The 27481-nt window shown below is 37.5% G+C and overlaps 1 protein-coding gene across 1 annotated transcript; it reads left to right on the forward strand.

Annotated features, from left to right (window-relative positions):
- Positions 1-16494: 16494 nt before the first annotated feature.
- K441DRAFT_662303 (radical SAM domain-containing protein) lies at positions 16495-17984 on the forward strand. Its single transcript, XM_067649013.1, has 2 exons — positions 16495-16856; positions 16958-17984. Exons 1-2 carry the CDS (start codon positions 16541-16543, stop codon positions 17746-17748), a joined length of 1107 nt encoding a protein of 368 aa, XP_067502550.1. The 5' UTR covers positions 16495-16540; the 3' UTR covers positions 17749-17984.
- The last annotated feature ends 9497 nt before the right edge of the window (positions 17985-27481 follow it).

A 27481-nucleotide genomic window follows, 5' to 3' on the forward strand; every position in this document is an offset into this window, starting at 1 on the left:
CCGCTACTCCTACCGCTACTTCTCCCTCTACTTCCCGCCTTCTTATACCGCCTATATTAATCCTACTGTAACCTATTATCGTCCGCCCTATTACGGACTAGTTAGATATTAGGCCTATAAATATAGCCGCTATTACTACTGTCTGACCTATTACGGACTAGTTAGATATTAGGCCTATAAGTATAGCCACTATTACTACTGTCTGACCTATTACGGACTAGTTAGATATTAGGCCTATAGATATAGCCTACAATTACTACAAAGCTTTATACTAGATAGATGAACGGATTAGTTTTATATAGGCTAAATAGCCTTGCTTTAAGAGCTGCTATAAGTAAGGCGATATTATCCTACCTTTATTTAAACCCCCGCCACGGTATTTATAGACCCTACTATAGTCTTAGGAACGCTTCACCCGTATATTTTAGGACTAGCTCTATTTATATAACGCAGCTTTAGCTTTTACCTCCGTTAACTATACCGTTACTAACTATAGCGCTACTTTAGCCGGTATTAATTATTTCTAGATTTATAGCAAACTATACTACCTTATTAGGCCTATAGAACCTCCCTTTAAAGCTATACCTTAATATACTTAGCTTTACTTTTATAACCCTACCTACGCTATTAATATCCGTCTATAGACTAATCCGCAGCTTAATGCGGAGGTTTTACGGCGTCTTACTAATATGCTATATAAGATTAGTAATCTTTTTATTACCTTATACCAAACCGCTATAAAATAGCTTTAGGCGTAGGCGTAAGCTATATCTACTCTGTTATAGATTATTCTAAACCTATAAATATAGCTAATCGTTAAGGCGGGTACTAATTAGCGTTGTAAAAATCTACCTACGGCTACTAAGGTTGCTGTTATTATTCTTAATAAGCATAAAAGCGCTAGCTTCCACGATATTATTCTTACTAACTATAGCCGGCCTAGGGAGCCCCCGTAGTACCACCGTATTAACTTAAACTACACCGCCTATATGCCGCTATACTATATACTACTCTTTCCTTATAGCAACCCTAGCTGGCACTAGGGTATACAGCTCTATAGTAATTCCCATACCCGCTAGTATAACCACCTTCCCTAGTAAGCTTACTTTTAATTCTATCTTTATATCTATAACAGCTCCAAATTTATACCGTTCGCCTTCTAGCGCCTATTTTAGTAGTATATTATTAACGCCTAGGCCCTATATAACTAGAATAAGCTTAATTAGATTTATTCCTACTAGCCTAACCTCTATATAGACCTATATAACAGTATTATAGATACTATCTCCCATAGAGATATTAACCCTAATTCTATCGGCCGCCGCATTATTCTTCCTTTAAACTACCTTAGCAGCGCCCGCTTTATCAGCCAGTACTACCAAGATTCTATAGCTATAGTCCGCTATTACGGCCGTTTAAGCCTATTTATTACTTTTACGGCTAATCCACGGTAGGATAAAATTACTTATAAGCTTTTACCTTACTAAACCGCTATTAACCGCCCTAATTTAGTTGCCCGTATCTTCTATATAAAGGTTATCCACCTTTTAAACAACCTTAAAAAAAGTAGATTTTTAGTAGATTTCTTAGCTGCGTTTAGACTATTAAATATTAAAAATAGTGCCTACTATATCTCTACCTTTTTCTCTTTTTATATCCGGAGGACTGTGATATATTAATAGATCCCGCAGTTATTAACCATTACGTATCTATAGAGCTCCCACGGCCTTAGGATAACCCTACTAGACGGCTTATAGATATTATACGGACTATAATAGTCTATAGGCCCTGTGGTGCTAATAACCTAAACACCCCCTATATGGTTGCTAGTGCTCTAGGCTATCCGCTAATCTACTTAAAGCAATTTCCAAAGCCGCTCTACCTCGTAACGGCCGTACATAATAATAGTTACCCTTAGTATCACCGCTATAATAATTTATGGTTGTAGCCTATTTGTATATTAGGTGGTAATAGTGCTACTATAAACCTTAATAACCGCTAGGTTATACTATATAATCCCTATATTAGCGTAAAGTATAGGGCCTATATTAATGTCGAGGTCTATACCTCTATATAGGCCGTAAAGTATATCTATAAGTATATTTATAAGGGGATTAATTAAATAACTGTATAGCTCTTAAACGATAATAACGAAATTAGTAGGTACCTTTACGGCAGATATATTGGCCCTATAGAGGCTATCTAGCGGCTATTTAAGTTCCTAGTTTATAAGGAATACCCCCCTATAATATAGCTCGCCGTATACCTTTCTAGCTAGCAGCCCATTTATTTTTAGCTAGATAACTCCATAAAGGACCTATAATAGCGCCTTAAAATAGCTTATTTAACTTTAACTACTTAGTTTTAGATAACTCCAAAAATATAAATAGTTATGCTACGCTTTACTAGGACTTCCCTTATAGATATACTTTTATAATAAAAATATACTAGTAGCAGCGCCGCGTCCGCCTAAAGGATACTATTATTAGCCGTATATATTACTGCAGCCCCATTACTAGCAAACGGTATTATTTACGGCTGCTACTTATCGCCGTTTCTAGCGCTACCTCTTTTAAGCACCTCCGTACTATCGCTAGCACTATTTACCTAACCTTTTAAGCCGCTTGCGTAGCTTTAAGGCTCCTTAATAATAACCGTAAGTGGGTTAACTGCCTATAGAAAGTATCTATATTCGCTACTAGTGCCTAGGTGCGGTCTCTTTTTATAACTACTTTAGTTTACGGCCCCGTAAGCGACCCTCCTACCCTTTAGGCGAAATTTAAGCCGTCTCTCTATAATAATCTTCCTTATATTTTAGAGCGTCAGCCTAATCTTCTAGGTAGTATTAATAATATATATCTAGATTATGGCTTATATCTTATCTAGTAGGTACTTATAAACTATAGTAAAACTCTTATAGATTACTTTTTACCTTTATTATAGCACCGCTAGGACCTTATAAATAGTAACCCGCTTATTACTATAAAGCTTAATTATAGCACTACTAAAAAAGGCCGCCTTTTTACGGAGCTGCGTTTCTAGCTAAATTCTAACTAGGCTGCCTACTTTACTATAGTTACTACCGCTATAGATATGGACCCGTAAACCGCCCATTTTTTCCTATAGGGCCCCGCAGGTACTAGTAAAACCTTTCTTTACCGCTATATCTACTACTACTACCGCTCCCACAGCCGCATTATTCTCTATATCGCCTCTTCCGGTATAGCTGCCCTTTTATTACCTAGTAGCTAAACTACCTACTCCCGTTTTCGCATTCCTATTAATCTATATATAACGTACCTAAAGACTCCTAGCTAGCGCAGTTACTGCGCTCTACTGCCCTTATAATTTGGGATAAAGTGCTAATATAGCACCGTTACTACTTTAAAGCCGTGCACTATATACTTGCGGACGTCCGTTCTAATACCTAGGCTCTTTTTAGCGGCGTTTCTATTATTTTAGGTAGTAATTTTACTTAGATCTTCCCTATTATAAAACAGGGGACCTATACTAATATTATTACGGCCTACTTACAGCAGTCCTTCTTATGGCCTTCTCTTTATATTCTATCGCTACGCTAGAATATACGTGTTTTAAACGGCAAGCTAAATTAGCGCTTTACTACCTAGGTCTATAGTCTTTCCTATAACCCTACTCTTACTAGCCGTATTTAGTTGCCTATTAATATCGCCTAGTTTACTAATCTATAGCCTTTTATCCACTTTATTTACCCTCCCGCTCTTTTATAGTAGGCGTATACTAATCTCTATACATTCTACGGCCGTACTATCCCAACTATCTATAATAATACCATTGCTGCTATTAATAATACTATTCTCTACTCTCTTAATAGCCCTAAGTCCATTTTTTACTCTATAAATACTATAGAATAGGACAGTCTAAATACTAAAAATACTCCCCCCCTAGAGCTTTTGCAAAGCTTTAACCCTATATACCTTCCTCCCACACAGCTTTGCCTTAAGGTTAGCGCTCTAATAATCCTTTTACAGAACCTATATCCTAAAGAGGGTCTCTATAACGGTACCCGCATAGTTCTTACCTAGATAGGCCGCCGCTATCTTAATGCCCGTATTCTTAGCGGCACCTTTACTAACCAGCTATGGGTTATCCCGCGAATTATACTATCTTCTATAGAAGGCGAGCTGCCGTTTATTATTAATTAACAGTAGTTTCCTATCTATTTATCTTTTATAATGACCGTAAATAAGTTATAGAGTTAGTCTTTTACCTTTATAGGCGTTAATTTATGGATACCGGTTTTTATACACGGTTAGCTCTATATTACACTATCTTAGGTTACTACCGTAAATAGTATTTTAGTACTACTTCTCCTAAATTAAACAGAAACGGACAATATTATATATCTAGAAGTTTTGCTTTTGTAATATAGAGTGGTAGTAGTGGCGGTAGTGGCAGTAGCAATAAGAGCAGAAGTAGGAGCAGAAGTAGGAGCGGCAGCAGTAGCGGTGGTAGTAGTAATGGTAGTGCTAGTACTATTGCTTAAAGAAGAAGACAACAATAACGACGATATAAATAGCTATTGTTAATATATATCACGTAATCAATTATGTAAATCTAACGTATTCTATAAGCGAAGTATCGATATAAGCGAGTTATCGACTTTTTGCATACATAAGATATTTTATAATAATATTTCACCACAACGTAATAATAAATAAATATTTTCTATATAGGCTTATTTACTGGCGTTTAGGACATGTACGAGTATTATGTTGTAATAAACTACATAAGCTACATCTTGGTGGAGCCCTTTGCCATACACTATTTAACCCTACTACTGGAGCCGTATCTTGAATATTACTTTGCTAAACAAGTTATACGCCTTCTATAGCCGTAAGAGTAGTTAAATGTAATATAAACCAACGTTTCCGGGCTCTTTTAGCTTTCTAACGGTCGTTTACGGCCCGTAACTGCTTATTTTCCTCTAGTAAAAAAGCCGCATTTTACATTATTATTTTAAAACCCTTAACTATTTATAAAAATAGACATTCTGCAGAACTTGGAGGGCTTCAACTACCTCTATTAATTGAACTTTTAAACGCTGATACTTGTTTTTGTAATTGCACTGTATTACGGGGCGTTTTTGGAGTCTAAATAGAGGAAGTAAACCGGGGTAATCTAGGAGGAGTTGTCTGAATTTGTAGCTTTAAGAGTACTTAACTGGGGTTAAATAGCACTAACCCTATTACCGCGAACCCACTATATATATTACTAGCTATTAAAGCTTCCGCGTAAGCAGTTAGATATGCCGTAATAAAGTCTAGCTTATTAACGTGGTAAATGCCAAGCCGTATATAGTCCTCTATTAGGCGACCGTATAACCGTTTTAAGGTTACAAAACAGCCTATATCTAGAGGCTATAATAGATAAAACGAATACGGCAGCATATATAAGGGTATAATATCGTAATCAAGGCAGTACTGGTTAAATTCAGATGTAATATAACTGCTATGGCCGTTAAGTATAAGCAGTTAATAGCGGCCCACTGTACGGTTGCGTATATACGGATTAAAAATCTCCGTAAGCCAGTAATATCTAAGCTTATTATTTGTCCATCCATTTTTACTAAGTGCTATAGTCTATCTAAAAGGTAAATCAGTTATATACTAGGTAGAAAGATGGACTTTACTAGCAAAAATAAGCATAGATAAAAGGGCCTATCCTATAGCAGAAATATATTTAACTATAGTTATCTACTCCCTATTTCTAGGCTGAATATAAACAGTACGGTGCGTTAATGTTCCCGTAACAACTTTTACGGTTACTATTACACCTATTATATATCTAGTTTTATTAAAGTTAAAGGTGTCTTCTAAAAGTATACTGTACTAAGCCGTTACGGCCTATACACGGTTAAACCACTTAGATATAGTTATTAGATCTTTATATTTCGCCCATTACTTATTATACTTCCAAAAGTAGGCCGTTTTTAATATATTATATCGATTGATATAGTTTACAGTCCAGTTTTAACCGACTGTAAGTGGGGGGGTAATACCGCGACTGGCCAGTAACAGGTTAGCCATATAGCTAACTATTTGGACGCGAGAAGGAAGTCCACATGCGTCTAAGGATAATATCTAGTCCTCCAAAGTCTTCTCTTCCGTAGTTGTAAGTTTGCGACCGTTAGGTGGGTAAGTAGCGCGTGGTAATCGGCCTTTACTGCGGGCCATAAGAGTTTAATAATTAACATCATATGCGGTTGCGGCAGCATTAATAGTTCGAAATTGACCATTGCGATACACGTTTAGGGCTAATAGGTATCTACCCTCTTTTTCTAAAGTCGATAAAGGCATTGTGTTTTGAGTTATTTAAGAAATAATATCTGGTCGCGTCGCGTACGCAAAAAGTCGATAACTCGCTTGTGTCGATACTTCGCTTGTGGAATACGTTATATCACGCGATTATTATATAGTGATGTTTACGACCAGCTTCCACCCCCCCCTTTAGCGAGCGCTGCCGAGCTCAGATTTTTTTTACGCCATTTAATTTTGCTTGATTGCCACCAACTGTACATAGTAATCGTAGTGAAGCCGTATGGCTGAACGTAAGGATCCTTCTGGTTGCGAGGGGCAATTAAATTAAAGCTATTTAGTACTTACCTTACTTACCAGAGTCTTAATATCAATTCAAAATCGTGTTGTTTAATCGTTAATCTACCTTTGATATGAATCCTCCTACGAAACGTATAGCGGCTTGATTAATGGGCGTGTCTCCTCCCTCTTAACGAACTTAATAGATTGTCCTTCCTTCCTCCTTATTGTATACGCCTGCATCTACCCCTATATCTTTAAGGAGCTTCTACTAGGGTACCCTATAACAGTTGCTAAGACATGAATATAACACTGTTTAACCGGGCTTTATATTGGAGGAGCTTTAAGAAATGGAAAACAATCTGGAAGCTGCAGATGAGGATGATGAGGATGATATGGGGGCGTGGCGTAACTACTTGTAGAGTTAGCAGGCTTCTTAAAGTCAACTTAGCCGATTAACTTAATTAACGCTGTATGAGTTACTGTATTTAACACAGAATCTTGCCTACCTGCCGTTAAATATATTACCACTGTGATATTAAGCTATAGCCTCTTAAATTGCTAGTTAAGCTCCTTGAGCTCCTGTAGTTGTTTAGGCCGCTTTACTAGACGTAGATGAGGATAAAGAAGATATAACTCCGCTACCTTGCCTGCGTAAAGAGAGTAAGATTAATAATATAGGAAGAGCTGGTGGCGGTGTTTTTATTACTTATAATTGTAACGTAGTAATTCGATATTTAAAGGAGCTAGTGTTTACTAAAACTCTTGTTAGTGCAAGCCTTTAATTCTATAATCTTTGGCGACTTTAAGTTCACCCTATATGTATAAGAGAGCTGCGTTATTAAGAGCAAGGTGTTTATATTAAGATTTAACCGATTAAGGCAAAGCTAAATACCCAGTAGACAGGCGTTTTAAATGTTAAGTTTAATATAGATTCTAAAGTTGCAGATTAGTGGTAGAAGGTTAATACGCAACTTATTGCGTGGGCTCTCTATACCGATAAATATGGCGTAATTAAGGCTCTTACTGTTGACCTCTTAATTATATATATTCTAGATAGAAATTAACTAGCCGCTTTTTGTTCTGGAGGTAGTTCTCGCCCATTAATGATTAATTAACTCTGTAGTGAACTTCTAACGCCTTCGCAGAGCTCTGAGCTTAGTATAACGCCTAGTAATATAAATTTAATGAGCTTGCGAATTAATCTTATAAGATATTAGCGCTGTAAAAAGAACTGCCTAAACGCTAGTTGGTGTTACGTACTTAATTAGGTAGATATTAAATTAATAGATAAGGACTTATGGGAGTGGGTAACTGGTATTAAGCGAGGCATTGCAGATATTGAGAATCCACCTTATAGACTTGCCGTTTGGCTTGCTAAGCGAGCGGTAATAGGAGTAAGAAGTAGTAGAAGAGTACGCCAATCTGCCTTAGGTAAGAGCTCTATAGTTAATACTCTAGGCGTAGTTAATTACTTTTATGTTGGCTCTGCAGGCTTAATATTGGGTTAGTAAACTACTCCTACACTAGCAAGTTAACAGCCCTTATTGTCCTTACCTATATTACCAATATACCGCCTATAGGGTGTTAACCGCGCGAAGGATCTGGAGGAGTTCTTTAAGTATTAAAAGAAGAGTGTAGCTAGTGATCTTGACTGGGAGGCTGATATTAAAGCCGCATATGAAGTCGTACGCGATTTAAGGTGGGATTTAGAGCTTTTATATAACAAATCTGATGGAGTAGATCCTGTAAAGGAACTTATTATAGCTAGTGTTAAATTAGGTGTCGTAAGACGCCTGTGGAAGGATTTAAAGAAGTGGGCAAATGAGCGCCGTGCTTAGCTTAAGGGAAGGTTTGAAGATATAGAGGACTTTAGTTAGTAGATATTAAGCGTGAGGCTCTATAGGCTTTAACTGTAGAGTTATAGGATAGATTTTAATAGTAATTTTTATATAAATTATATACTCTAGGTGAGAGAATAAAGCCTGCGCTTCCTCTATATATTTATAAAATATCGCGTATATTAAGAACACTACTAAGGCTTAATCTTAAACCTTGATCTTGACTTTTATATTAATTTCTTAATTATACCCGCTATGGCGGAAATATCCTCTCGCGCTTTTAGCTTTGCTACCTACTTTATCTATACACTAAAGAAGGAACGATTTAAAGCTATTGCTAAAGGTTTCTAGATGCTCTAGCTAATCGAACCATACCCGCTAGATGAAGGCTTTTAGCTCACTAAAAAACTCCTTAATTGGATTTAAGTTGGGTAAGTAGGGAGGTAAATATACTAGCTTAACGCTAAAGGCGTTAAAGAGAGACTTTATCCTTTCTAAATGATGGAAGCTGGCGTTATCTATAACTACTATAGATTGCTTAGCAGGAAAGCGATTATACTGTGGTAGAAGAGTATTTGCCACCTAGAACTTAAAGCCTTTATATACTAAAGCTACGAGCACGCCGTTAATTGTATACGTAGGTAATATATTAAGCCTCCTCTTAGCCCGATTGTATAATGTATATAGGATTGGTGCAATACTAGAGGGAGCCTAACTAGTCTTCTATACACCTGTCTTTGAATTTATACTTAACTTATCTATAAATATAAGCTAATTGGCGGTATACTATAATATAATGGCGAAATATATATCGCGATTGTAAGCGCTTTGTTTGAGGGCTACCTAGAAACACTTCTTTATATAAGCTACTCTTTAAGCTCTATCTATAGAGGATCTAATTGGCTTACCCGCTTTCTTGTTTAGCCAGCTAAGTAGAGCTTTTAAAATATTATATAGCGGCTAACTACGAGATTAAACGTGTTGTAGATTAACCACTATATCTTATTGCTAAAGAGAGTTGGCTTCTTATCTAGCCGCATTAATATTACCACGAGTATCCGATTGCTTAGTAAAAACTGCCCCCCCTTACTGTTTAAAGGCGCCTAAGTTGATCTAAATATACGTAAGTTCCTCTTAATCGCGGTAATTAATTAGGGTGTATAACTAGCAGCTAAGGCACACTCTGCTCAAGTTACTCTAAGTTAAAGAAGATCCTTAATTAGGGCGTGCTAATATAGGCCTATTTGCGGAGCTATATTACGAATATAGTACGGGTAGAAACCTTACGATATTTAATAAAGATTACGATACTGCGGAGGGAAGCCGATCGCGAATAGCTTTAAGTTCGCCAGGATTAGGGGGTTCTTACAGCCAAGCATACGGCTTCGCTACGGTTACTATATACAGTTAGTAGTAATTAAGCGAAATTAAATGGCGTAAAAAAAATCTAAGCTCGCCTGGGGGGGGGGTAGAAGCTAGTTGTAAACATTAATAGTATATCTACGGTTCGATTTATATGGCTAAATCAGCCGCTAAGTCATAATTTGGCAGGCAGGAGGCCCGTGCGCTCAGTAGTATATAGATATTACCCTATATCCACGGTCGATCTTTAATTGCTAGTAACGCCGTAGCAACATCGCGCTCTTAATACCTGTTAAGCGCTATACGTAGAGCTATCCGAGGGCTCTCTACTCGCACTAGGATAGTAAGAATTGGCTATAGGTTAATAGAGATATTTATATTTTAGATTAGGCGCCGCTATTATATAAGTACCCTACTAAACTTATACCGCACTAAAATAAGCCCCTAAGGGGCTATAGATAAAGGCTTTAAGAGGACTCTTTAGAAGTTAGATATATATACTATTTTAAAGCTTTTTTACCCGCTTAAAGCCGTTTATAAAGCTAATCTAGCGAGCACTATATCTACTTCTGCTGTTAATTAACCTACTATATAGCCGCTTTCTCGCTAACCCTTTAGGCCTACGCAACCTACCTAATCTCCTTAATAACCTTAAGCTGTAGGGAGTACTATTAGAGCTTGTTCTGCCGGCTAGCCCGCTATCTACTACCCTATTTAGAATCTAGCGCTACTATAAAAGGATTACCTTTAAGCCCTTTAGTCTACTCGCGCCAAAGGGCCTATACGGACTTTATTATATAGCATATATAATATACAGGCGGCTACTTAGGCGGCTACTTAGGCTTAGGCCCTTACTACGGCTATAGCTATAGCTATAGCTGCGGCGGCGCTAGCGAAGGGGAAGCTATAGCGCTTACCTAGGCCGATATATTCTAATTTAATTCCGTAATAGATAGAGGCACTAGTAGATATACCGTCGGTAGACGTACTATTAGTAGGTATGCCGTTAGACGCGAATATATAGATGCCAAAGGGACCTTAAGCCGAAAGGTAAGGCTGCTAGATGTAAGCAATTAAAGCTACGAAGACTGCGCCTACTAGGACTCGGCTATACGGTTAAACGACGCCTATAGCTCGCGTGCTTAGGCGTCTATAGTCTTTAGGCGGTCCGCGATAGCCGGCACGGCCTAGTAGAGTATTAATAGCTAGCTAGGGCCTTCTTCCTCCTACTATAGGTAGGCTTTAACCTTCTATATAAAGGGTAGATAGGCCTTATACTAGAAGACCAGGTGGTTCTATATAGGGCTGCTTAGAAATATCTCGCGGAGGACTACTAAGTCCTATAGGATAATCTCCTAGAGATAAAACAGGAGGTTTATAGCGCCTATAGCCGTAAGGTTATTAACCTAACCGACCTAAAAGCTAAACTAACCCTTTTAGACGTCCAGCTCTAGCTAGATCGTTAACAGTAGTATATTAGGGGGGGCAACGCTTACCCTATAAATCTTAAAGCAGCCTATCTACGGCAAATAGCCGGCTATTATCCGCATAAACTCCTATGGCAACGAGTTTAAATAGTAGCTAACTATTTACTCCTAGTTCTACCTGCTAGCGCGTTTAATCTAGTCCTTACTAACCCCTTTTAGCTCCGCTATCTTAGCGCTAGCGCTTTGCCTAATATAGGTTTTCTTCTATAAGAAGACGCCGACGGCCTAGAATACCTTAGTAACCTACTTCCGCTGCAAGTTATATAAGAAGGCCATCTTACGGTCCCTAGCGCTGCTCTTAATTAGGCGGATATTATACTACACTAACCGCTTACTAAAGTCTAGAAACGGCTTGTTGCTAAGGTCCTAGCGGTATAAAAGGTAGAAAGCTAGCCCGCTAAGTATATAAACGAGTGGCTTCTTATTACGTAGAGCTCTAATAGTCTTAAGGCGGCTATACTAGTTCTGCTTACTAGCGCGTATAGTAAATATTAGGGGTATATAGCGCGTAGGACCTTCCCCCTTAAACTTAAAGGTAAATAGGTTTAAGATCTCGGTAGAGTGCCTATTGCCGCTATAGGTAAGTATATAGTAGCCTAATAGGATATCTATAAGCGTACGGAGGTAGTATTCTAGTAAGAAGTCTCTATGGGCCTATAGCTCGCGGTAGACGCTCTTAAACTCGTCCTCTATATATCCGTTAAGTAGCGTATTTCTACCTTTATTTATAAATTACTCCTTTTCCTACTACGCGTCCCTCCGTTATAGAACCTTTAAATAATCCCTAATATTATCCTCCCGCGGGGACTAGTGGCTGTTTATCCCTATACCCTTCTACGTCTAGTAAAGGTCTATTAAGGTAGTAATATAGCCGCGAACTAAGCGCTAGGAGAGCCGCGTCTTATCTTAGGGCACATTATTACTAGCCTTACGGCTTTTTCCTTTTAATAGCCGGCCTATAACCTCCTTAATAAGAAAAAGAAGTAGCTTCTCTTCTATAACGGTATCGCTGTTATAGTACTACTTCTACTTATAAAAGGCTTAGAAAAACGCGCGTTAGTTATAAGTATACTACTCCGTAAAGCACCTACCTACTTACCTTAAACTCTTTCTACTTTAGCTTATAATTTAAAGACGTATTTTTAGGTCTCTTAAAACATATAAAGGTAAGAATACTTTACGCGTTAGCGCGTAGTTTAGTATTATTTATAATATTAATCTTTACGTAACTAATTAATGGTATTTTTAAGATATATAGGACGCTGCTAGAGAAGCTGCGCTATAAGGGGGGGTTCCTATTTTCCTATATACGCAGATATAAACTAAGGAGGAAAGGTAGAGAAAGTATACCTACTAGATAAGTGACCTTACTATATAGGGTAAATAAATGGGTATATGGCTGGGCCAATAGGCTAATAGTACGCGCGCATCAGCGACTCAATTAGTAGGGGTAAAGACATTTAAAGATGTCCACAGCTTGGCTGCAGGCTCGGCCGTGGACATTTACGGATGTTTACGGCCGAGCCTACAGCCAAGCCGTAGACATCTTTAAATGTCTTTACCCCTACTAATCGAGTCGCTAATACGCGTGTACTATTAGCCTATTAGCCTAGCCATACGCCCGTTTATTTACCCTATACGGTAAGATTACTTATCCGGTAGGTATGCTTTCTCTACCTCTTCTCCCTAGTCTATATCTGCGTATATAGGAAAATAGGAACCCCCCCTTATAGCGTAGCTTCTCTAGTAGCGTCCTATATATCTTAAAAATGCCGTTAATTAGTTGCGTAAAGATTAACGTTATAAATAATACCAAACTACGCGCTAACGCGTAGAGTATTCTTACCCTTATATATTCCAAGAAACCTAAAAACACGTCTCTAAATTATAAGCTAAAGTAGAAAAAGTTTAAGGTAAGTAGGTAGGTGCTTTACAGAGTAGTATACTTATAACTAACGCGTGTCTTTCTAGGCCTTTTATAAGCAAAAGCAGTATTATAACGGCGATACTATTACGGAAGAGAAGCTACTTTTTTTCCTTATTAAGGAGGTTACAGGCTAGCTACTAAAAGGAAAAAGCCGTAAGGCTAGCGATAATATACCTTAGGACGAGACGCGGCTCTCCTAACGCTTAGTTTATAGCTATATTACTACCCTAATAGACCTTTACTAGACGTAGAAGGGTATAGGGATAAATAGCCACTAGTCCCCGCGGGAGGATAATATTAGGGATTACCTAAAGATTCTATAATAGAGGGACGCGTAGTAGAAAAAGGAGTAGTTTGTAGATAAGGGTAGAAATATACTGCTTAACGGATATATAGAGGATAAGTTTAAAAGCGTTTGCCGCGAGCTATAGGCCCGCAGAAACTCCTTACTAGAATACTACCTTTACACGCTTATAGATATCCTACTAGGCCACTATATACTTACCTACGGCGGCAATAGGCGCTCCGCTAAGATCTTAGACTTATTTACCTTTAAGTTTAAGGGAAAAGGTCCTACGCGCTATATACCCCTAATATTTACTACACGCGCCGGTAAGTAGAACTAGTATAGCCGCCTTAAGACTATTAGAGCTCTACGTAATAAGAAGCCACTCATTTATATACTTAGTAGGCTAGCTTTTTACCTCCTATACCGCTAGGACCTTAGCAACGAGCTATTCCTAGACTTTAGTAAGCGGTTAGTGTAGTATAATATCCGCCTAATTAAGAGCAGCGCTAGAAACTATAAAACGGCCTTCTTATATAACTCGCAGCGGGAGTAGGTTACTAAGGCATTTTAGGCTATCGGCGTCTTCTTATAGAAGAAGACCTATATTAAGTAAAGCGCTAGCGCTAAGATAGCGGAGCTAAAAGGGGTTAGTAAGGACTAGATTAAACGCGCTAGTAGGTAGAACTAGAAGTAGATAGTCGGCTATTACTTAAACTCGCTGCCGCGGGAGTTTATACGGATAATAGCCGGCCATTCGCCGTAGATAGGCTGCTTTAAGATTTATAGGGCAAGCGTCGCCCCCCCTAATATACTACTATTAATAATCTAGCTAGAGCTAGACGTCTAAAAGGGTTAGTTTAGCCCTTAGGTCGGCTAGATTAACAACCTTGCGGCTATAGGCGCTATAAACCTCCTATTTTATCTCTAGGAGGTTATCCTATAGAACTTAGTAGTCCTCCGTAAGATATTCCTAAGTAGCCCTATATAGAACTACTTAGTCTTTTAGTATAAGGCCTATCTACCCTTCGCGCGGAAGGTTAAAGCCTACCTATAGTAGGAGGAAGAAGGCCCTAGCTAGCTATTAATACTCTACTAGGCCGTACTAGCTATTACAGACCGCCTAAAGACTATAGACGCCTAAGCACGTAAGCTATAGGCGTTATTTAACCGTATAGCCGAGTCCTAGTAGGCGCAGTCTTTATAGCTTTAATTGCTTACATTTAGTAGCCTTATCTTTTAGCTTAAGGTCCCTTCGGCATCTATATATTCGCGTTTAACGGTATACCTACTAATAGCATATCTACTAACGGCACGTCTATTAGCGCCTCTATCTATCGCGGAATTAAGCTAGAATATATCGGCCCAGATAAGCGCTATAGCTTCCCCTTCGCTAGCGCTGCTGTAGCTATAGCTATAGCTATAGCCGCAGTAAGGGCCTAAGCCTAAGCAGCCGCCTAAGTAGCCGCCTGTATATTGTATATGCCGTACAGTAAAGTCCGTATAGGCCCTTTAGCGTAAATAGACTAAAGGGCTTAGAGGTAATCCTTCTATAGTAGCGCTAAATTCTAAATAAGGTAGTAGATAGCGGGCTAGCTGGCAAAATAAGCTCTAATAGTACTCCCTACGGCTTAAGGTTATTAAGGAGATTAAGCGGGTCGCGTAGGCCTAGAGGATTAGTAAGAAAGCGGCTATATAGCAGATTAATTAACAGTAGGAGTAGATATAGTGCTTGCTAGATTAGCTTTATAAACGGCTTTAAGCGGGTAGAAAAGCTTTAAAATAGTATATATATCTAACTTCTAAGGAGTTCTCTTAAAGCCTTTATCTATAGCCCCTTAGGGGCTTATTTTAGTGTGGTATAAGTTTAGTAGGGTACTTATATAATAGCGGCGCCTAATTTAAAACGTAAATATCTCTATTAACCTATGGCCAATTCTTACTATCCTAGTGCGAGCAGAGAGCCCTTAGACAGCTCTACGCATAGCGCTTGACGGGTATTAAGAGCGCGACGTTGCTGCGGCGTTGCTGGCGATCGAAGATCGACCGTGGACATGGGGTAACATCCACATGCCACTGAGCGCACGGGCCTCCTGCCTGCCAAATCGTGACTCAGCGGCTGATTCAGCCATACAAATCGAACCGTGGACATACTATTGATGTGCACGACCAGCTTCACCCCCCCCTTTAGCGAGTTGCAGATTCGGTACGCGCATCCAATTTCGCCTGGTTGCCACCAGCTGTACATAGTAATTGTAGCGAAGCCGTATGCTTGGCTACAAGAACGTTACTTCTGGCGGCCTTCCTCCGCAGTGTCGTGATCTTTGTCAAATATCGTGAGGCTTCCACCCGTACGATATTGCCAAATTTCGTCAACCTCTCTGCAGAGACAGCGTTGTATTCGCGTTTTTGCGGGCATAATGGAGGCATAGTTAAGGGGGAGAAAAGGAAGCGTCGTCTTCGATTTGGTTCTCCTGGCCAACCAAGGCGATTCTCCAGGGCAACCAAAAAGGTCCTTGCGTGCAGCCACAGCCGCTCGCTACAATTACGATGTACAGCTGGTGGCAACCAGGCGAAATTGGATGCGCGTACCGAATCTGCAACTCGCTAAAGGGGAAGCTGGTCGTGCACATCACTGTAAAGGCCACCTAAGTTAAAACAGCGAAAGGCCACCTGAGTCGAGACAGCGAGACGCCACCTCGCGTAGCGAGGTGGTAGATTGGATTTCCTCCTAGTATAAGATACTATAATATTAGAAAACACATTAAAATAGAATAAATAGTAGAATAATGTTAGCTTTAACTTACTAACTAATAATAGGGACGTTATATCGATAATAAGGCGCGTTTAACATGGAAATGGGTTAGTTGTCTTACGGTTTTACACGTGAGTTTGGGTGCAAAATTTGGAAATCCGCATGCCAAGGATTCTTTTGATTGGGGTAATACAGGTCGTGCGGCTTAGCGATTTTTACCGATATTTTGAAAACGACAGTTGCAAACCACAATAAGAGTGTTAGATCGACACTGGGCTCTTGCGATGCGCGACCACGTAGACCGGCAATGCCCAAATCATTCCCGTCCTCCCTCCCAAAGAGGCCCTTCCAACGATCAATCCCCACCTCCATACGGCAGCCACAACCCTCCTCGCGCTGGCTCCACCTTGCCCCTCCGTTCCTCCTCGACCGCTACATTCCCCGCCATCATCTAATATCCTCCATCGACGCAGCAAAGAAGAGGTCTGAAGCTTACGCCCATTTGCGCAATTGTAATCTTTGCCCAAGACTGTGCGGTGTGAACAGATACGAGAAGACAGGAGTGTGTCTCATCGGTGCTGAAACAGTCAAGGTCAATACGATAGCTCCGCACTTTGGGGAAGGTGAGGCGTGTATTTGAACATTATTCCTCAATAGCCAACACGTTCTTCAATCAAATACAGCATAATCGGAATTTGACTCGTTAACCTATAGCAATGTATAGAACCATGCATTCAAGGACACAACGGCTCTGGCAGCGTCTTCTTTTCCGGCTGTAACCTGCGATGTGTCTTTTGTCAAAACCATGACATTGCACATCAGCGAAACGGGTTCGACCTTACTCCCGAGGAGCTTGCAGAGTGGTACATGAAATTACAAGAGGTGGGCCGAGTGCATAATATCAACCTCGTCACTCCCGAACACGTCGTCCCTCAAGTCGCACTGTCTATCCTTCATGCCCGGGAACTAGGCCTCAGATTGCCCATCATATACAACACATCCTCTTTTGATTCTCTCGAAAGCTTGAAACTTTTAGATGGTCTTGTAGACATTTACTTACCAGACTTTAAGGTGTGGAACACTGAAACGTCCAGGCGGCTCCTGAAGGCGGATAACTATACAGAAACGGCGATGGAAAGTATCAAGGCAATGCATGCGCAGGTTGGCGATCTCTGTTTTACTGCGGATGGCATCGCGAAGAAAGGTGTACTAGTTCGACACTTGGTAATGCCTGGAAAAGAAGATGAAGGCAGAGAAATTGTAAAATGGCTCGCAGGGAATGTTTCTCTGGATACCATGGTTCATATAATGGAACAGTATTTTCCTCGGGCACATGTGGGAAAACCATCACGCGGAGGCATAAAAGCTTCTAAGACAGTCAAGGCCAAAGTGAGGTATGGGGATATAAACAGAGCTGTTAACTTAGATGAAGTGGCATCAGTACGGAAAGCCGCTGAAGAGGCTGGACTCTGGCGGTTTGTGGAGGCTGCGAAGCACGGCGGTTTCAACATCTAATAGCCGTAGCTTCTCACGGCTAATAACTTACAGGGAATGTTATTCTGGTAATTCTAGCAATCTCGCAAGTATTAGGGCGTCTTTAAGGTAATCTAGGACTATGTTAATAAGCTACCTATCCCATACAGGCTTGTAAATCATTTAACGAGGCTTCAATATTAAATTGAATTGAATGCCAAGACTCAATTAATTCTCAACTGAGAGCTCGCGGTCTTGGCAACGCATTCAATCTAGAGGTCCTAATTAAATTAAGTTAATTAAAAAATATTAAAGCTTTTGACATTATATAGAAATATACTAAAGTTTATATATAGTAATGCCCTAACTCTTATTTTTGTTGGTGTTTTTTACTAAAGAAAAACCCTATCTAAGTATTACCCGTTATTTACACCATTATATCGGCGCTAAGGTCTTACAGGTAAGCAGAGTTTTACTACTAGATTCGCCCTATGGCTTCTAACGCGTTAGATAATTGCTAAATAATACCTTAACCCTTTCTACCGCCTATTCTAATCCTACCGCACCTATAAACCTCTAATGCGTAATACTAACGCGTCTACTACTAATTTCCAGCCAGATAATTACGCAGATGTCAACTAGAAACGCCTTCTTAGCTACTACCTTCCTTATTTAACGTTAGGTAGACGTTGCGGAGCTATATAGAAGTATAGATATAATATTAAATATAATAAAACAGGTAAGTAGTATTGGCTTTATAGAGTCTGTTATAAGAAGAAGGCTTATATATAATATATATATCTAGATTTATGCACCGCTAATTACTTAAAGAATATATAAGAAGAATATAGTATTAGTAGTAATTCTACTAATTAAGTAAAGTAAGGACAATTAGTCTTTAAATAGCTATAGCTTTAAGCTAATAAGCTAGAGGACTAAGCCTAAAGAAACACCCTTATCTAAATCCTTAATTTATTTTATTTTATTTAGCTTTTAATACAATAGGTCGTCCGCGATAATATTCTATTTTATAAGCTTAAAAGTAGCTTATTTCGCGATCTTATAGGGTATATTAATTAAGCTATATTAACTGTAGGCCTCTTACTATAAGGGCGCGGAGAGACTTTAGGAAAGATTTAAAGGAGTAGTATAAATTCTATCTAAATCTAAGGGTATATAGCTCTCGCTAAGAACAAGACATTACGTAAAGAAGAGAAAGGAATAACAAGAGAATTATATAATTAAATAGTTAGGGGCTTAGTGGTTAATATATGCGTATATACACACGCGGTCTTTAATAAACTTTAGTAGAATTTAATTAATCTAGTAGAATTTAGTTAAAGCGTCGGAATTTATCTATTAAGTGTTTTATTAAGACATTCCTACTATAACTAAGTGTTGGCTACACAAGGGGATATCACGTAGCTACGGTTCGTAGATAGTATGATGATTGTTCTTCTTTGTTAATTAGGGGGGGGGGCGAGGAGCTTAAGGCTCCTCGCCACACTAGTGCCGCGGCGACACGTGACGGCAACTTGCCGCACATAANNGCAACTTGCCNNANATAANNGCAACTTGCCTATATTCCCAACACTAGCAACTCTTCTTTTACGGTTGCCATCTATATATATATACCGCTCGACTAGCGTAACAAATATTAATCCTCCCTACTTACTATTACTATTATAATATAAGTCTCGCTATCCTAAAAGTTTGCCTTTTAGTATATAGTGCTTTCTTACTTAGGAGTCGCAGGTAGATATCTTATTTAGAGGGCTGCTAAGGCGCTAGTAGTAAGCGAGCCAATAGTGATTTTTTATCCTAGGGATAGAAAATCCTAATTAGCTGGGTTAAGTTAGGGTCTATAGAATCTAACTAATTAAACAACTTTAACCGCCGGTTAAAGTTCCTAGATATCTTAAGACCTTATATAACTAAGAAATTTCTAGGGACTCCCTTTTAACCTAACCTTTAACTTATATATATAGAGTATTTGTATTAATAAACGTCTCTAGTGCCTTATTTAGGTTCGCCTTTATTATTACATCTACTAGGTTATCTTAGCTATTAATCTATCGGATCTTAAAGAGTTCTTAACGCTTATAGGATTGCTAAAGTGCCATAATATTAATTATAAGGCGCTTTTCCTTTATAGTACTAAGCTTAACTAAATACTTATAAAGGGAATATAAGTTAGTGCACACGATTATAGGGATAATAGGAAGTTTAAGTTAATTTATAATTATCTTTAGGGTAGTTCTAATTGCAATTACTATATTAACTCCGCTAACCATTTTATATATCTTTAACGCTAGAACGCTCCGAGTAACGCGCTTGCTTTTAATTAAGCTTTAATAGATAAAATTACCGTAAATCATAAAGTTATTTTCTTTAGTAGATTTATTCGCGATAATAATTTTATATTTTAGCTAGGAGCTAAAATCTTTATTATTTATAAATAATCTATTAATAAATACAAAGAGCTTAGTGGTGGGAAGATTAATAGGTATATAGAGTAGTCCCCAATTAAGATGGTTTATTTACTAGGAAAGACGCTTATTTAGGGCAAGAACATTATCCTTAGTTAGTTCCTAGTATTAGGCGGCAATAGAGAGATTAAATAAAGCCTTAGGTTAATAGATAAAAGTAATATAAGCTCTATAAGCGCATTACTCCATATATCCTTATTTTAGAAAGTTAATATTAATAATATTAATCTTCTTGCCTTAACCCTTCTGGCGTAAAGCAATAGAATCCTTATTTAGGGAGAGGATGCATCTATTAAAAAGTAATAGTGTTATTAAATTAAGCTTTTCCTTTAGCTTTNCTATAAGATTTNCCTTTACTAGCTTATCNTCTTTAAGAGCTNAGAATTAGTNNTCTNCTAAGATAATTATATTATTAGTTTATATACCAATAATTCTAAATAGAGTTCCTGTAGTTATAATAAGGAAGCAGGGATTAAATATAGAAGTAGTTATTAAAAGCTTCTTTTTATAGTGCTTGCTATAGGTAGTCCACTAATAAGTTCCTGCCTTTATAATTCTATATATTAGCTTAAGCATAACTATAATCGTGTCTTTAGGATACTAGTAGCGAATTTACTCTAGAAGGTATACTAACATTAAGCGCTAAAGGTGCGTCTCTAATTAGGTATAGGCTTAAGTAATATNTNNTAAATAAACCNCNATTNTATTCTTTATTAAGGAGGGAGCTAATATAANAATAACTCNCTAACTAGCTNNTTAAATTATAGGAGATTATATAAGAATTATCTCTTTACTATTATTATTGTAACCTTAGATAATAAGCCTTAATTTCTTAAATAGGGCGTTAGTAGCCTTACCCTTAATCTTATTAACCATCCTTAACTTAAAGATGCGAACTTTATTAAACTTAGTAGGGTTATACTTCTTAAATTTAAAGACTCCTCTTATGATAAGACCGTTAATCTCCTGCTTGTTAGATGCTTAGAAAGGAGCTCCTAGGGTTATAATATAACCTTCCTTTCAGAGCTATTTTATAAGCTTAAAGTTAGCCTTCTCCTTAGCTGTTATAAAGGCCATTAATAACTTAACTCTATTTTTAATGGCGGCAATAAATTATTCTTTAAAATTAATAAGATGTTAGCAATTTTATAATCCCTTTAAGCAACCTCTACCGCGTTATAGTTGTGGCGTATCTACTATAATTATATTAGGATTATAGTCACCTTCTAAAGCACGCTAATCGTAGTTCTTCTCTAAGGTATCTTCTAGGGCATCCTATAAAGGCTTAGAATTATTATCTTTATAGTAAGGCTTAATAACAGTTAAATGGAATTAAGTAGGTCCGTAAGGTATCTAAATAGTATAAATCTAACTATTAATTATAATGAGTTAATATAGGCCTAACTATCCTCCTTTTTTACGCTATACGCGTACCTTAGACTAGAGTGGCAGATTAAGCGTAGTTAAGGTATTTAGGCCATTTCTTATTCCTAGTGCGTTGTTAACCTAGCATATAGTATAGAGATATTATACCTCCTTTATTACCTTATAAATAGCCTTAGCTTATTATATAATAGAGGGAGATAGTAAAAAGTCGTTAGTTATTTAAGGGTAGGTGCTAAAGACTAGTAATATAGGTATAAGTCTATCCGGGCCAGCAGAATTATTAATAGCTTTAACAGCTATTTATAAGGTAAGTTCTTCGCTAGCATCCTTTAGTTCTAAAAAGATAATCTTATATACGCGGCGTAATAGCGCGTAATATCATTTTACTTTTCTAATACTATTATATGCCTTAACGGGGACTTCCTTAACCTCGATTGCCATTGCCTTTATCTATTATTAAAACTCTATAGATAAGAAGTTCTTTCCTATATTATAGACGATTTAATTAGGAGGTCCTAGGTAAATATTAATCTAGTATAATTATAGGGTATCCTATGCATTCTTAGCTAATATATCCTTTAAGAATTATACGGCTTAGAAGGAGGTTAAGAAGTTAATAACTTAGAGTACTGGCTTACCGCTAAGATATATAACGTCGACGATAATATAGAAGTTAAAGTTATAGTTATCTTTAAGGGTAAACTTAAATCGACTAGGGGACCTCTGGTTTATTTAGTAGTAGTAGTAGTATTTTATAAGATGCTTAATTACCTTAACCTTGACTTTATAGCCTACTCGCTAAAGAACCCTAAGTAATTAGTAAACTAATAGGTAACCAAAATAACGGTATAGTTAGTGTAACTCTAACTTAGTTAAATAGCTCTAAGCAACACTCTTTTCTGGTTATTAAAGGAGCAGCTACCTTTCACCACACATGCAACCTTACTAAAAGGTAGCGCCACACTTCAAAACTTACGCATACCCATCTTACTATTAAAAACAATCGATTTTCCAACCTTTAAGACCTAATTCTTACTGCCTAGCGAGCTAGAGGTGGATTTATTTGTCGTTTTACCCCCTTCCCCCTAACAGAAAATTCTTCTTAGGGGTGGTCCTAGCTTATAAGCGAGGCACGGACAGGAACACTAAAACTAAATACTAAAACCACGGAATATAGAGGCTAGATTTTCTACTACCTTTTAGCCTAATCTCCCCAGAAATCTTCTAGTAGGATTAGTAAGGAGAAAGGGTATAAGGGTAGTAAAAACTAGGAAACCCCCCTATAAGATACAAAATGCCAAGGCCTAATAGGTCTAAAAAAAACCTCCTATAGAAATAAGTGATGAGGATTCTACATCTACTTTTTCTCCCCCTTCTCCTTCCCCTGGCCCGTTTAGGACAGGAGAAAAAAGAGGACATCCTTAGTCTTCTCCTGAAAAAGAAAACCAAAAACCTGCAAAAAAGATAATAAAACCAACGACTACTACGGATAGTACGGCTAATATGCCTTCCTATTCCCCTTCCTATTCCCCTTCTCCAGAACAACATNTAAGCTTCGCCCTAGAAAGCCTAACCCAGGCCTATAAAGGGCTGGAAGAAGAAGAAGAAGAAAGAGAAGAAATAAAAGAACAAGTTAAACAGCTAGTGTACTATACACGAAGTATCCTATTAGGAGAAAACCCCTTTACACAAGAAGAAGAAGAGAAGAAGAAGAAGAAGAAGAAGAAGAAGAAGAAAAGAAAAAGAAAAAGAAAAGAAAAGGCAAATAAGGTCTAAAAGGACTAGTAGAAGAAGTAAAAGCTCTCCGTAAGGAGGTAGCCTCTACTAAAGAAACCTACGCAGAGAGACTGAAGAAGGACCTCCCTACTTCGTCCTCTTTACCCTCCCCACCACCTACCATCTCCTACCCCTTCTCCTTCTAGTAGGAGTACTACTTCTACTAGAAGTAAGAAAAAGCAGCTATAAGAAAGGAAGCTAGTCCTAATTACAGACGAAAAGGACTAACCTCTAGATACCTTCTCTATACGAAACAAAGTCAATCAACTATTCGTATCAAAACTGCAGGTGGAAAAGCCAGTGCTAGCGTCTATAGCTAGAACTAAAGGGAAACAAAATATTCTCCTTACAACTACAGAAGAGTATAATGCAGATTTCCTAGTCAAGTATAAGGATATCTGGCATAACTGCTTTACCTTTTAAAGAGAACAAAAACTAGAAACCCTGGGTTTAAATTATAGCCCCATGGGGTTCCCACCCTACCTTTTTCTAGGAGAGGGAGGCTCTAAGCTTCTAAAAAGAAGAAATCGAGACACCTTTAATCCTATAAGGATACAAGGACTACCTAGATGGATCTTATCTAGTGAAAAAGACACAATCCATAGACTAGATTTGGCTTTATAGTTTTACTATAGAGAACGAAGAAAAAAGACAAGAAAATCCTCAAGCAAAAAGAGATATCAATTGCAGGTACAGCTACTAAGGTAGTAAAATACCTCGAAGTCTCTCCTACTACGCAGTGTATAAGCTGCCAAAAATTTGCCATATAGGAGATAGGTGCTCTACTAGAGCCTGCAGATACTGTGCGGCTGCACATTTATCTAAAGACCATTCCTGTTCTACCTGTAATAACACAGGCAAGCCTTGCCCAGCATACCACCCCTCTTTGCATTAATGTAAAGAAAACACTTTGCTAATAGTAAGACTGCAAGACTCTTAAAGCTGCTAAACTAGTACGCGAAGAAGAATTCTATGGAAGAATAAAAACAGATAGGATTCTAGAAGGAGGCAACTCCTACTAGGCTCTTAAAAAGATATTAAAGAGTAAAAGGACAGAAATAAATTGCAAAAGGACAGGGACAGGGGTTAGGATTCTTACAGTTTTTCTTACATTTTCTCATTCCCTAGTAGTTGTAGTATCTTTAGTATTTTAACTAGGAAACTATAAACTCCTAATTTAGGGGTTTATAAACTACTAGGACATAGCTACTAGTATATATATTAAGCTGCCTAGAAAGGATTTATGTATATAGAACTATAGCGGCCATAGCCTAAGGCTGCATGCGCAGTATTGTAAGTTATAATAAAAAAAAAAAAAAAAGGAGCAGCTAAGGGTAACCCTACTTACGTATAATAGGCACCCAATTATCTCCCTATATAAGTATATTCTTAAGGTTATTAAGCTTAACACCTAGTTTATCTATATCTCTAATACAAAATAGAAATAGGGTGTTTATAGGAATAACGTAAAAAGTAATATACCCTAATGTGGCTTAAACCCTAATTATGCTAAGAGAGATTATAGTACCCTTGCCAAAACGAATTATATATTGGCCTGCCGTTAAATAGTTAATCTAAACAGAGCTATTAAGCTACTAAAGTGCTCAAACTTAAGGTTTTCCTACTATAAATACTCCTACGGCTCTAGTATCCGGTATAATACTATAGAAGACGTTTGCTGAGTATCTATTATTAAAGGAAAACGCGGAGCTCTTCTTTGGCTTATTAAAGATATCTAACTTTACAATAAAATAGAGCATAAATTAGTTATTAAGAACAGCAACGGTTTATATACTATTTACCTTACTATACTTAGTAAAGTATTAGTTAAGTAAGTAGTCCTCAATTTCCATATCTATAAGGAGCTGTTCGGTCTTATTAACCTTACCCTTAAGATCTTTTACGCCTTTATATTAAACTAGGAAGCTTTAAAAGTAGGCCGTAGTAACCTTATAATTTCTAACATTTCTTATACTCTAACGGAACTTATTATATACCTTCTTTCGCTTATTAAGGGAGTGTCTAGTTAACTAGCAATTTAGCTTCTTATAAACGTAGCACTTCTTCTAGCAATTACTTCGAAGTAAACCTCTATAAAGACCTCTATAATTACCTTATAGTTAATATTAATTATACCCTCTTCTATATTCCCTACCACGGCTACTATATATTTAATTAGTCTAGTTATAATTATATTAGTTAGGAATACTTTATTAGGTAAGGTTTTTAGTATAAAACTATTAAGATTCTTATATTTATATTACAGTACCTACGGCAGAGCGTAGCTTATTATATACTCCTTTAAATATATTTATAGGTTTATATAGCGCCAAGTTACATTTAGGAACGCTATAGCATACTAAGATAACCTAGTCCCTTAGGCTGTTCTTATTTTAGTAAGTTTTAGTAAGGCCACATTAGATTTTCTAGAGTTTATTAAAGAGTAGTTAAAGGCACTCTAAATAAGTCTTTATTATGTTAGAAGCGATAACTCTTTAAAATATAGTCTCCCGCTATTTAGATATATAAAGCTAGCGATTCTTATTAGTTTTAAAGTGGGCTTTAGTAAGCTAAAGCATTATATTAAAGCTATAGTTTTTACCTATAATATAGTTGTAATAGAATATTACTGCCTATCCCTTTAATATAATAGAGAAAGCGTAATAGTACTAGTAGCGTTAAATTTTAACCTTATTACAACAGTTATAAAAGACCTATAGTTTTGCTCTAAGCATATCGTATAATTCTCCTCTAAACTTCTTCTCTTTATCCGAATATACCTTTATCAGATTTATAACTTCTTATAGTAAAGGCTTACCGGTTAGCTAGAGTAGAGGGGGTAGAGGCGGAGCAACTCTAAGTAGGAGAGTACCTCTAGGTGGGAGAGTAACTTTAGGTAGGGGGTTAGCATTCTAGGGGTTTTAATATAAATTAAAGTTGCCTTCTAAAGAATATAGGTTATTTTTAGGTTTCTATAGTTAACGTATAATTTTAGCTTTATCCATATTAGTTCTTCTATACTAGTAATAACGGCCTAAATATTACTAGTAATTAGGTTACCGTTCTTGGTAATATATACCCCATTCCTATAAAGGAAGTCTTAAAAATCCTAAACAATATTAACGTTACTAAGTGCTTAGGTATTAGCAGTCTATCCTATAAAATCCTCCCTAAAATACTCCTATAGTTATAAATCAGCGTAGTATCTATTTTAGTAGAATATAATATAGTATAGAAGAAAGCCATTAACTTATTTTACGGTATAAGTTATTGTATTAAAGGCGAATTCGTCCCAATCTTTATTAATAAGTTTCGCGTGCTTAGCTACCCCTAGTGGTAAGAAGTCTTTCTAGTTATTTAAAGTAGGCGTAGCCATGTTTTTAAAGGAAGGGAAGTATTGTCGGTATAGGGATTGTCGTTTAGTACGCGTTCATGACGTGTATTTGCGATTATAGGGCTTAAGACCAGTTCTAGCCTTAAATCGCAAAGACTTATAAAGCGTGTTGTTCTATATAATGGACGCAAGAATCTGTAATCTTAGGAAGGCTTAGGACTAGTTCTAGCCTTTAAATCCTTAGATTTATAGAAGAGTCCAATTTAAGGTTTAGGACCAGTTCTAACCTTAAAAGATAGCTTCCTTTAGCACAAGTAGCACTGGTATAGTGGCTCGTCTCTTCTTAGTAATACCTAGCTGTTCTATAGTATAACTATAAAGTTAACTACTAATCAGTGTTGGTTATATAAGGGGATATCACGTAGCTACGGTTCGTAGATAGTATAATAATTGTTCTTCTTTGTTAATTAGGGGGGGGGGACTAGCTTAAGGCTCCTCGCTACGCTACTACCCAGGCGAACCGTGACGGCAACTTGCCGCATATAACGGCAACTTGCCTATATTCCTAACACTAAGCTAGTCCTATTATAGTACTCCCCCTTTTAGCTAAAGGTCTAAATAATTTAATTTTAGTTAAAACTTATAACTTATTACGTATTATATTTTCGCGTTAGGTAGCAGTATAGGGTTTTACTAATTCTATTATTAAATAGGCCAATTGGGATTTTCTATCCCTAAGTTAGAAAATTACTATTAGCTTAGTTAAGGCGGTAAGCAGAACTAATATCTT

Source organism: Cenococcum geophilum (genome assembly GCF_001692895.1).
Source record: "Cenococcum geophilum 1.58 unplaced genomic scaffold K441scaffold_29, whole genome shotgun sequence".
NCBI lineage: Eukaryota > Fungi > Ascomycota > Dothideomycetes > Gloniales > Gloniaceae > Cenococcum > Cenococcum geophilum.